The 13,339-nt window shown below is 28.9% G+C and overlaps 1 protein-coding gene across 2 annotated transcripts in view; it reads left to right on the top strand.

Annotated features, from left to right (window-relative positions):
- The window catches only part of LOC142322045 (phospholipid-transporting ATPase ABCA3-like), a 186,324-nt gene that overhangs the window by 156,875 nt on the left and 16,110 nt on the right, over nt 1-13,339 (top strand). For both annotated transcript variants that reach the window (XM_075360660.1, XM_075360659.1), the window contains 3 exons: nt 1,485-1,733; nt 5,346-5,578; nt 11,457-11,604. In XM_075360660.1, the coding sequence (XP_075216775.1) occupies nt 1,485-1,733; nt 5,346-5,578; nt 11,457-11,604 (630 nt within the window). The remainder of the gene's footprint in view (nt 1-1,484; nt 1,734-5,345; nt 5,579-11,456; nt 11,605-13,339) is intronic.

Raw genomic sequence — 13,339 nt, 5'->3', positions numbered from 1 at the left:
AATATATTCCACCCACCTATCAACTTTGCCTTTCGTATTATAAATCGATGTACCATCTTTGTTTAACACATTATTAGATTTTAATTTTTGTTCCCCAAAATTTTCCTTAACTTTCCTGTGTGCTTCGTCTATTTTACCAATGTTCATTTCTCTTTCCACTTCTGAACACTTTTCTTTAATCTACTCTACTTTCGCTTCTGTTTTCACCTACTTTTCGGTTTTCACCTCCTGTTTATAGAATTTCTTAATTTTCGATAGTTCCTTTTACTTTCTTCATCACTAGCATTTTTATATTTTCTACGTTCATCCATCAACTGCAATATATTGTCTGAAATCCAAGGTTTTTTACCAGTTCTCTTTGTTCCGCCTAAGTTTTCTTCTTCTGATTTAAGAATTTCTTTTTTAACATTCTTTCATTCTTCTTCTACATTTTCTACCTTACCTTTTTTATTCAGACCTCTTGCAATGTCCTCCTCAAATATCTTCTTTACGTCCTCTTCCTCAAGCTTCTCTAGATTCCACTGATTCATCTGACACCTTTTCTTCAGGTTTTTAAACCCCAACCTACATTTCATTATTACTTTTCTTTTTTTTTATTATAATGTACTTATAGAATATTTTTACTGATTTTTGAGAAGTAGTTAAAGCTGTTACAAATTATGTACATTTGAGTAACAATTCTAAGAATTACATTTCTCTTCTAATCCATTTTTAACAATTTAACATTTATTAACAGAATATTATTTGCTAAGTTGTAGAGGTTAATATTAATATAGCTCTGAATTGATCAGTCATTTTGAATTTGGGCGGGAAGACTAAAACAACTGGATTTCTGGCAGAATCTATATATTTTTTGTGTAGCTTATGGTGTCATATTTTTCATGTTTTTTATTCTTCAATTTTATGTTTTGTTTTCATTCAAAACATTCAGTCAGATTAAAATTAAGTTAATGTAGTGGTAATGTGTTAATATTACACACCCATAAGAAAAAAATCAATAAATTATATATTATTCAAATATCAGGCTATTGAAAATATAGGGCCTTCTTTTAGAAAGCAGTTTGTGACTGAAATTATTGATAAAAAGATCTGCCTTCAGATTAAATTTACACTTTATGTATTACTGAGAGGGAATTATGTTCCTTTCTAAATTCAAAAGTATTTGAAAGAAACTTCAAGATATTTGAAACAGAATAGAATGTTATTTTTTTGTAATATTTTTTTAAAAAAATTTTCTCATTGAATAGAATTTTTTTTTGTTGATATTTTTTAAAAATAAATTTTTTATAAACTACATTTATCATAATCTGTTCTTCTGATATATTTGCTTTACACTTTTTTTTAAGTTCAAGTGCAAGAGCAGTTGGAACTGGTGATGTAACATATTGTGAAAGAATTATTTTTTTTTATTTTTTATGGCAAAGTTGGTAAGAATTGAGCAATTTATTATTACATGTAAGAATTAATTTTAATTTATTTTACAGAAAATAAAGCATTGCCGTTTATAGCATTTGAAAGTAAGGAGGATCCAGAGGGAATCGCTCTTTATTTAATAATGTTGTTCTTGGATTGGTTTTTCTATTTGGCATTAATTTTGTTTGTTGATTATGGCTATTTTAATAAAGCCTATAACTATATTCAAACACGCTATTTTGGGTCAGCTGATATTGGAAGATTAGATAGTGATGTTCAAGATGAACGAGATAGAGTTGATGCTGTGAGAGAAAATCAAGGTACAATAGAGAATTTATCCTAAATAGTGTCTATATGTTATACACATTGGTTGATAACATTAATTAGTTATTTGCTTAGATAGAAATGAGAATTTGTAATCTGTACTTTACCTTTGTGATCATAGTGATCTTTGTGATCAAGGTTTATGATAGTAATTAGAATTATGACATAAATTCGACCATGACCTCAAATATTTTTTCATTGATAATAATGGTAATTACTTTTTTCTTATGTTAAATCATAAATGAGACCTCATCTTTCTTTTTCTTAGAGTGATTTTTTGCTGTAGATGTCAGGAATTCTTATTTTTGACACCTCTCTGTAGGAAAAAGGAGTAGGGAAAAGTACAATCAGATTTTCTTGTTAATTTCTCAACTATTTAGTTCTACACTGTCCCACTGATTTACTGCCTACAGTCTTGCATTATTACTTGCAATATACTGTTCTTTTTACTTGCAATTTACTGTTCCAATTCTTTTTTTTTAAGTGAAGATAATTTTCTTTTACTTATAATAAAATTTCCTTCTTCATTACTTTTATAGAATTTATATTATCAATCTTTATATATTAAAAATATCTGTTCTGAGGTGACTTTTCTCCTTTGTAGGTAAAGACAGCCTCTAAACTGTACAGTAAAATGAAGAACATAGATAAAACTAGTTGTATATATGTATTTCTTTCTAAACTGATACAAAGCAGATTTGAATTTTCAAAATTTATACAATAATGTTTACAACTTTTTATATTCATTTTACAATTAAGTTTTCTTTCTTTAATACTATAGCATAAATAGATTTTTATGTAATACAATCAATTAAGTTTTCTTTGTTTAATACTATAGCATAAATAGATTTTTATGTAATACAATATAGTAGTGTTCTATCTCTAGATCTATAATTTCTTGGAAAGCGTTTGTCCTAGAATGCATATAACATTGTTCATAAGTTTGTATTATTATTACTTATTATTACATGCCTGCTTAACTGTTTTTCAACTTTCTTTCTACACTGTCTAATTTTTGTACCATTTGGTATTGTAACCCACAATAGCTCTCGAGGAGTGTTATGGGATTAATGCATTCTTAGGAAATTGATCTCTTTGTTTTAGGAAGGATTAAATCATTGTGTAACATATTTAGTTTTATTTTAAAATTTTAATCCCCAGCCCAAGATAAAAATATTTAAATGAACATTTCTGAAAACTGATCTAGAATAAAAAGAAAAATCAGTAATTATTCTTGTTGCTGTTGTTCAAACCCATTGAATAGGAGTAATGCAGTAACTGTTCCTGGGATGGGAGGAAACATCATCAGACATTTTTTAATTTCAATTATCTCTGCAAATTTACTCATTAAAAATCTATGGGTTTAATAAATCTCATGGTGACATAATGTCCCCATGATTGTGACTTATTATTTCTTAACTTTTATTTCTTAGTTTTGGCAGAATGGCAATTACTAAAATGGGAAAATTAATACTAAAATTACTAAATGTAGGAAAAAATCTGGTTGATATCTGACAACAGAAACATTGTCAAGGATATGTTGTGTATCATGTTCTTACTGATGTTGATTATTATTTTTTACATAACTAAATTACTATTAAATATCAGTTGCTATAAATTCTGGCTGGATTACATTCTATATAGTTTTTAACCAAGTACTAATCCCCAGCCCAAGATAAAAATATTTAAATGAACATTTCTGAAAACTGACCTAGAATAAAAAGAAAATCAGTACTTATTCTCATTGTTGTTGTTGTTCAAATCCATTGAATAGGCTTGTCACAGGCCGGTCAAACTCTTGTCACTGGCTATGATTAAATTGTAATACTATGCTCAGTTTGAAGTATAAGCTTTTATAGTGACTCTAAAATTTTAGTTCTCATATTTCTTTTCCAGCAGTAAAAAAAAAAAGTCGTTGAGAATAAGAAATGTTAAAAAGTGAATGTTAAAATTTTTACATGGACTTGTGTGAGAACTGTACCATTACAAGTGTGAAATTTTAACATATATTCTCATGGACTTTCAGTAGAATAAAAAAAAAAAATGTTGTTACAAATGAAAAATTTATATACTAAAAGTTATGCTAAACATTTCCCATTATATTTAAACCTTAGTCAATTTTATTGTGTTTTTCTGAGCCTTATCCATCTTAACCATTTAAGGACCAGACCTTTTTTCAAGATGGTTAAAAAAAAATCACATGCTTATATTATTGTTGGTGAAAACTTTACAGTGATTTATTGTGACTACTTGTAAGCTTGTGTAAAAAATTTGTAAAATTTTTTTTACCAATATTTTCAGCAGTTTTTTTAAATTGTAGGAAAACCAATGGCACTGTCAACTAGAAATTGTTTTTGTGGTCATATCTTCTTAAAAAATTTTCTAAAAATTAAAGAATTCAAAAACAAATAAAAATTACTAAAAAAATGAATTTAAAGCCACTTAACTTAAAATCAAGAAACAATTTTAATATAGGAATCATAATTTTTAGAATTGTTGCCCTGCTTTGTGTTAAACCTGAAAATTACATGATTTTTGGCAAGAAATTTATAAATTTTAATCAAATTTTTAAAATTAAGTTTTCTAGAACTGTCTGTATCTATCCGATCAATTTCACTTGGTCTTCGAAATATATAGCTCATTTTGCGTGTTATTGCAAATATCTCATAAATGTTGCCAGAAAAAAGAAAACAAAACAATTAAGATGAAGTAAGATTAATGTTACAATCCAAACGTCACCAACAACTAAAAATAATGATAAACGTACAATGTTCTCAACTCATCTATGTACTATGCAACACTCCAATAAATACAGTAGTGTAAAAGCTATATAACTAAAATAAAACATTCCTTTTCACTTCGAACAAACTGTGATTTCACGGCCAACCCAAAACAATAACAAAATAATGATGGAACATATTTACGTATTTATGTAATTTAACATTTACATATTATGGAACATCCATGATTAAATGTTCTCTAAAATTAAAAACGTGAACAGTCATTAAGTTCAACCAACCAGGTTGATCTAGTGGTGAACTCGTTATCGCACATCAGCTGATTTCAAAGTCGAGAGTTCTAAGGTTCAGTTTCTAATAAAGATTGTTACTTTATACGCATTTGAATACTAGATAGTGGATACCAAAACGGCGTCTTTGGTGCTGGTTTCAGTTAACTTCACATCTGAGGAATGGTTGACCTGAGACTGTACTAGACTGCCCTTCATTTACATTCATACATATCATCCTCTGAAGTAATACCTTACAGTGGTTCCGGAGGCTAAACAGAAAAAGAAAGTCGTTATGTTCAAAGTAGTAATTATTTTTGTTTACCATCTAAATATTAATTACAATGTCACGTGAAACTTTAAACATTAACAAATGTAACCTCTATCATAAGCGGACTGCCATGTATGCCATGATAACCAAATGTTTGATCAGTACAAATATCATTTTGACACATAAAATTTCACAAATCGCCTTTATTGTATGGGATTAACAAAAAATTGCCAGTTTGCTTTTTTTAGCATAAAACTGAACCTGACAAAAAATGGTCAAGTGATCTTCAAGAGGGTTTAAGAATATAATGTATTCTTTTATTTTATATAGGTACTGTAACAGCTCCTGTTATGGTGGTTGATGATTTAATGAAGAAATATGGGAAAAACTTTACAGCAGTTAGAGGAATAAGTTTTGCTGTATCATCAGGAGAATGTTTTGGTTTATTGGGAGTTAATGGGGCTGGGAAAACAACTACATTCAAAATGCTTACTGGAGATGAGATTCCTACATCTGGAAATGCATCAATTCTTTCATACAGCCTGAGGGATAATCGTTCAAAGGTATTTAATTTATAGATCATAAATATTTTTTTTTAATGAGCAATATTTCAATATTTTCTAGCGATAGTTTTTGTTATTGCTTATTATATGTTTTATTGTGTATTGTTACTATCATTAATTCTAAAGTGTATGATTTTTCTTTTTATTTGCAAAAAATATATTTTTATGGAGTTTGAATTCTCTTAGTTAAAAAATTCTGAGTTACAGTACACTTCTAATTATTTTTCTGAAGGAGAGAAATAAAAAGTATTAAAATGTTTATTGAAAGTCTGAGTTTAATTTAGTTTTATTGAAAATAATTTTTAATATTTTTTCTGAAACTGAATACTCGTTATTTTAAGTCTAGTGATTTTTATTTTTATTATCATCAAAATTAAGGAAGCTATTATGTAACAAGGTGGACTATCTGGATTACCTACTTCTACATCTAATTTGTTACACAAAGGAATTCATAGTTAAAATTTAAAAAAAAATGTATAAAAATTGATTTAAATTATATTAGTTTTAATTATTGTTCTGTGAAATCTTTACTTTCTATGACAGTTCATCCATAGTGAATAAGGCACCAAAAATATCCCTGCATGACCTGTTTGAATTTCTAATATTTGAAAGTTGTTTACAGTTTATTCTACTTTGTTTAATTTTCATCAGATGAACTATTTTGCAAAATGCATTCAAACTAGTAAACTATAAAAAAACATTTTGTCAAACAAAAGATTGGAACTTCTGTTCTTCATTTGGAATGAAAAGACTTTCTGGGAAAGTTACTTAAAATTTTATTTTCAACTTTGAAATTTTTTCCAGAATATACAGATTAAAAAAAAAATCACCAAAAAGGAGCAGGTTTAATTTTAGTATTATAATAAATATTAAGTATATAATATCTATACACATTGATAAATAAATACATGCACGCACACATACACATGCACATGTGCACGCACATGCGCATACACAATATAACATAACATAACATATAACATGGATACTACTATTGAGGATGAGCTAAGAATCTGGATGGAAGATATTTTATTTTTTTACTCTACATTTTCCATTAATTTTTTTAAATTTTTGCATGAAAGTACTTTCTCTTTTTAAATAATAAGTGATGCAAAAAAAATGAGAAATATTAAAAAAAAAAGTTAATTGTAATTAATATGCAAATGTTAAAAAAATCTTAATGTAATTAAAAGAAAAATGATGTAAAACATATGTTTTTTACTTGAACTTTTTATTACTTATCCATCCTCAAAGTTTTGTAAAAAGAGTGCTAAAAAAACATTGAAATCAGCCTCCAGATCTTGCTGAGTTTTATGCAAATACTGGTACATACAAAAAACATATTCACTGAGCTTCTGATAAAAACTGAATTACTAGATAGAAATTCAAGGTACTGTAAATTAACATAACCGTATCTGTATCATTGATTTGCAATTAAATATTTGATCAGAGAAGGTTGTACTGCTCTGCTCCTTCAACCAAAATGCACAGAAGACCAAGAATTTGTTTGTTGAAGCAGTGTTTCATAAGATTAATACTGCAAAATTTAAAAATAATTCAAAATTTTTAATTTTTAATTTTATTATTTATCATAATAAATTTAAAAATTAAAAAAAAATTGCTGCCATTACTGCAAGACATGTCTGAGTTTTGGCTATGTTTTGTTCAGTCAGTCCTTAGAATGATGGACCAAAAGTCAGGGCTGGGCACATATTATTAAGATGGATATATTCTGAAATGATGATATCTGTAATTTTATTTTAATTTACTTAAGATTGGGGCCATGAACTGCAGTTTTTGCACTTTCATTAGTTAGATTTTGATAAAAGCATACTTTTGAAACTTTCAAAAACCACCATTAGAAAAAATCTAAATACAGCCAATCTGAAAGCAGGCTTTGTCATTTATTTTAGTCTAAATAATAGTTTATTTGCAAATATGAGGTCTGTTCAGGAAATAACTGAACCTTATTTTTTTAATCTTTATTATTAATTTTACAGATTATTGGTTCTTGCCCCCTTCAGAGTACTCCCCTCCTCTATTCAAATACTTTTCCTAGTGGTGTTTCCATTTTACATAGCTGTCTTGGATAGGTTCATTTGAAATGGCTTTTAAGATTCGTGACGAATTATCTTTAAGTTCATCAAAGTCTTAAAACGATGTCCTTTCATCACTGATTTTAATATTGAAAATAAGAAAAAATCAAAATCTTGCGAGTAGAGAGGCTGAGGGAGGGGACAGTCATCTGAGTTTTGGTACTGATGAATTAACAAAGCTGATTGTGTGGGTGCATTGTCGTGGTGAAGAAACCATGAGGAAACCATGAGTTGTCTCGTCACAACTCTGGTTTCTTGTTTGCAAATTTTTTCATATAACCGTTGTAAAATGCCTTGATAGTACGCATGGGTCACTGTTTCACTTTGAGGCAAGAATTCAAAATGCACAGTTCCATTAAAATTGAAACAACAGAGAACATCACTTTGACATTGGATCAAGACTGATGTGAATTCTTGGAGTGTGGAGATCCTTTGCCAATCATTTGTGATGATTGAACTTTTGTCTTAATGTCATAGTTTTAAACCCAGCATTCCTCTCCCATTATGATTCTTTGCATGACTGTTTCATAGTCATTGGCTTTTTCAAGAAGTTGCCGACAAACGTCCACTTGTTGTTCTTTCTGTTGTTTGGTCATCAAACAAGGAACAAACTTTGCTGCAATTCGATGAATGTTCAATTTTTTAGTGAAAGTGTCATGGCATGATCCAATTTAGATGTAACCTCTTCTGAAAGTTCTCTGACAGTTAATTGGCGATTCGTACACATCAGATTGTTGATTTTCTGACATGGGTGTCATCAGTTGAAGTCGAAGGCCTTTCTGGTTGAGGGTCTCCTTCAGTTGATGATGACCATTTTTAAATTGTGAAAACTATTAGTAACGTTGTGTAGGACTCAGAGCACCATCTCCGTAAGCTTTTTCAAAAATTGAAATGTTTCTGTGAAAGTTTTCCACAGTTTCATACAAAAATTGTTGCTTACAAAAATCGTTACTAACATTTAAACATGTTGTACTCGAATAACAACAGCACAAAAACTAAATGAGATATTAACAATCCCAAGAAAATGTGGTTACAGAGAAGATTATACGGAACACAATACTGCCAACTGCCTGTCACTAAATATATCTCTGTTGGCGCATAATTAAAAATGTTCAGTTATTTTCTGAACAGATATTGTACTTACATAATAATTTACAGAAGGTGTTGAAAATGATATCCATTCACTACTTCTATGCACATGTCAACATGTTTGACTATGTTCCTGGCTACTCTTGTTACTATACCCTGTCTATTTCCTGGATGGCATTTGTTAATGTTTGTCTTCAATTCCTGCAGGTTGTGTGGATTACGCCTACAAAACAATTTCTTTAAGTAACCTCCATGGAAAAGAAATTAACTAGCCAGATCAGATGTTGGTGGCCACAGTCCATTAGAAATTAATCTTCCACCTAAAAAATCCTGTAGCATTTCCGTGTAGAGCGAGTTGTTGCAATCAGCAGTCATGCTTATCCTCTTGCAGTAAGCCTATGAACTATTGGATAATTTCTTGGTAGATGGCAGCATCCACAGTTTTATAAAAAAAACAAGGATCCTATTATTTGTCACCTTAAAACTGCACACTATATGTCTATTTTTTGTGTGTTAATGGTAGATTCCAAATTAGTGTGCAGGTTTTCAATATTCCAGGTTCAGTGGTTTTGTCTATTAACATACTCTTTTTCTTTTTCTGTTTAGCCTCCGGTAACTACCATTTAGATAATACTTCAGAGGATGAATGAGGATGATATGTATGAGTGTGAATGAAGTGTAGTCTTGTACACTCTCAGTTCAACCATACCTGAGATGTGTGGTTAATTGAAACCCAACCACCAAAGAACATCGGTCTATTAACATACCCACCAATGTGAAACCACCCTTCATCTGTGAAAAACACTAAATCTAAAATGTTAATGTTTTTTGGATGAAGTTCGTGAACCATTGACAGTAGTGAACACTTTTAGCGTAATCGGCTTAGTTCTGTGGAAAATCTGCATTCGATATGGATAACGTTTTAGCATTCTCCTCACTGCAGTTTGGACTGAACCTAGTGAAATGTTCTTTTCCCAGCATAATCTCCATAAAGATTTATGAGGAGATCTTGTAACTGCTGTTTTAATGTCCTGTTTGACCTTGTAATGGCTGTTTTAATGTCCTGTATGACCTTGTAACTGCTATTTGAATATCCTATATGACCTGCATCATTAAAACTGAACCTGTCAGGCACACTTCTGGTCTAATGCTGAACCTGTTTTACAAACTTTTTTAACTAACTTCTCAATAAAACTTTTTACTGGTGCTTCCTTTTCAAATTTCTCCCTGAACTTTCGCTAATACACATCATGAGATTTCATCTCTAAATAAATTTCCATCATGAATGCATGTTCTTGAACAGAACAGGATTTAACAAACAACACATGATTGATTATATCCAACTTTGTCTAAAAGTCAATATTCTACACAGATTGGCAGTACTCAAATATGCAGGCAATAAACATCCTCCTTGCTTCAGCTCTAGTTGTACCAGCATCTTATACATTAATTTACCAATATATGCATTTTAACAAAAGTATACATTTAGTATAAACTATTGAATGATGAGGCCTCTTTTAAGTTGAACACTGTAGCTAAACTATATTTGATGTACTGATAAGGGCACATCGATTCGAATCAGATTTCATATACTTGTATTTTTATTAAATTTTTTTTTTTTTAATTTAAATATATTGGAATAAATATATAATTTATTTTTTTAAATAAATATTTATTATATTAACAATAAAAAAAAAAATGAAAAAATGAGTTGTTAGTGAAATAAAATTTTATGTACTTTCATTTTAATTCAGAAAATGTTTACAGAAGTTAATAATTATTAATAAATCAATATATTTAAATTTAAAAAAAAAGATGTATACATGGTTACAGATCTGACATGTTCTCATTTACATCACATAACTACTTCAGTGATGTGAAACAAAATTAATATATAAACTAATATAAAATGATGATACGGACATCACAAAAAAATGCGATGCAATGCGGTGTCCATCACAATGAAATTTTGCAGCTCTCCACTTAGAATTGGCGGATCGTATCTCGCTTTCAAATGAAATAACTTTAAATGAAGTGCAGCAAAAAATGTATTTGTTGTATTTAATAGGTGTACAAGGAAGTCATGTGGTGTCCACATCAAATTTTTTTTGTTGTAGAATTGTATATTGGTTACAAAATTCTTTGAACTATTGGAAGGGTTTGAATCTTTCATTGGTGATGCAAAGTTATCACCACTGATTGGGTTTACTTTTTTTTGTTATATGGCATAAATTAAACAATGAGCTGCTGTATTAGAAATTTATATTGGTTAATACATTTTTCTTTTAGTAAAAGAGTTATAAACTTATCAGGCATTATTCCAACTTTAAGTTTTAATTTTTAAAACATACAGTTGGATTCATACAATTCAGTATTATTTTGCTGAATTGTATGAATCCAAAAAAAGCTTGTCTTTGATGGAGTAACTCCTCAAATTACACTATTGGGAAATCAAATAAAAACATAAACAAAATTTATACATAAACAAAATTACTACAGGTTTTCTTCAATACAACTCACTTCAATGATGAAAAAAATTGTATAAGGTTGAATTTTTTCCACAAATAGATTTGTAGTATGTTTCTTTCCAAAGACAAGAACTTTTATTTTATGATGAATACTGGAATTAATTAAAATTTTTTTTAGGATTATAGAAAAGAGAACAGGTGTAATTGATAGATAATTTGTTACAGTATTTGGGACAAATTGGTTATTGCCCGCAGTTTGATGCTATTAATGAATTAATGACTGGAGAAGAAATGCTTAATATATTTGGTCAGCTTAAAGGACTTCCTCCACAGCAGTCACAATATCAAACTGATTACTGGATAAAATTTTTAGGTATGTTGAATTTAATGATTTAATGAAAAATAAATTTGTATTGCATTGATTTACAGGACTTACTGTAGAAGTAGAAGGTCAACAAATGAATAAATATTATTTTATTGGTATATGATCTCTTTGTTTCTATCTCTTGGCCATTATTTATTCCTTATTAATTGCCCTGGCCTAGTGTGCGCAACTAGGAAAATTATATTTTTACTGCTTACTGTCACTTGAAGAGATGTTAAAGATGCATACAGGCTTAAGTATTTATACCTGTTGATTCTGACTAAACAAAGCTATACCAGAATTCAAGATTTTATGATATAACACAGATTAGCTTTAAAATAATTCTAATATTTTCAGCACCAAACAATTATCAAAGTTTATTAAGATATAAATAAAATCCTAATTTCAGAACTATATCAGTGATCTTGTTTTTTCTGTAGTGGTGTGATAATTTAAATTTTTCAGTTTAAATGTGTAGTAGGCATCAATTTTTTTCTAATAGTATGTCATCACATTGAATGAAACATTTTAAATATAATAAAAATTTCAGAGATTAGATAATACTTATAGACACAAAGAGGTGTGATACGTATGATGACTAAACAAAATACTACATTGTGGTTTTCACTGGAGTGATAACCAATGTTACTGCTAGGTCACAGCATATTAAACATTTCATTAAGCACTGTCTACCACACAATTTAAAAAGTTTTTGAGTCTTATGAACAAACTTTACATTTTGTTTACAGATGCATTTTATTCATTCTTATCACTTAAAAAAATATTAATTTTATTATTTTATAATAACTATGTACTTAGTTGTTCTTTTTTTTGGATTAAAGTTGATTTTTTAAAATATATTGTTACATTTTTAAAATGTATTATTGCATTTTTGTCAGCCATTTTGGTTTACTATAGATTTATAACTTTTTAACTTGCTAATGAGGTAAATGTATTTACATGAATTAATCTTGTATAATATATAATTTGGATCTTTCCAAAGACTAACAGTACTTAGTTTAATGTACTTAACTCCCCCTCCAAAAAAAAGAAAACCTATGTTAAATTACAGGTAAATTTTAATGGCACAATTTATTTGTCAATAGTAACTGAGCAGAGTTTGCCAAGAAATTTAGTAATAAACTTTTGCATTTAAATGATTATACATTTGGGGTACTGCTTGAAATGAATAAAACTATTGAAAATTTCATAGCTCCAGAGCTATTCATTAAGAAGGGAAATTTGGTAATCATTCAAAAAATGGGATAAGGGTTTTTGCATTTCTTGACAATTCATGACCCAGGTACCCCAAAACACAAAAAAAAGATGGGGATACCCCGTAAAACAAACTCACAAATTTGTGTTCATATGTGTGTGTGTGTGTTTTGGTGTGTTTGTAGCTTAATAACTTTTGACTGGATAAACTTATTTTGATGAAATTTGGCATAGAGACTCATGTATATGGGGCAATTTGTTGTTGATAAATGTTTGGGGTCAGTATCTCCAAGGAGTGGAATAGATAGTTTCTTTTGGAGTCAATTTTCTCAAAATTTTGCTAACTTAATCCTGTTTTATATTAAGCTCAATTCATGTGTACATTCTTATCTTACCATTTAAAAAAAATTATATTATTAAATTATATGTAGATAAGAAAAACAAATAAAATAAAGTACTAAATATCTAGTGTATGTGACATTTTCCAAAAGATTAACTGGGTCATTGAGGGAGATGACTATTGTGGCGG

The sequence above is a fragment of the Lycorma delicatula genome, chromosome 3 (assembly GCF_047948215.1).
Source record: "Lycorma delicatula isolate Av1 chromosome 3, ASM4794821v1, whole genome shotgun sequence".
NCBI classification, from domain to species: Eukaryota; Metazoa; Arthropoda; class Insecta; order Hemiptera; family Fulgoridae; genus Lycorma; species Lycorma delicatula.
The sequence above is the reverse complement of the archived record's forward strand: the minus strand, read 5'-3'. Positions and strand labels throughout refer to the sequence as shown.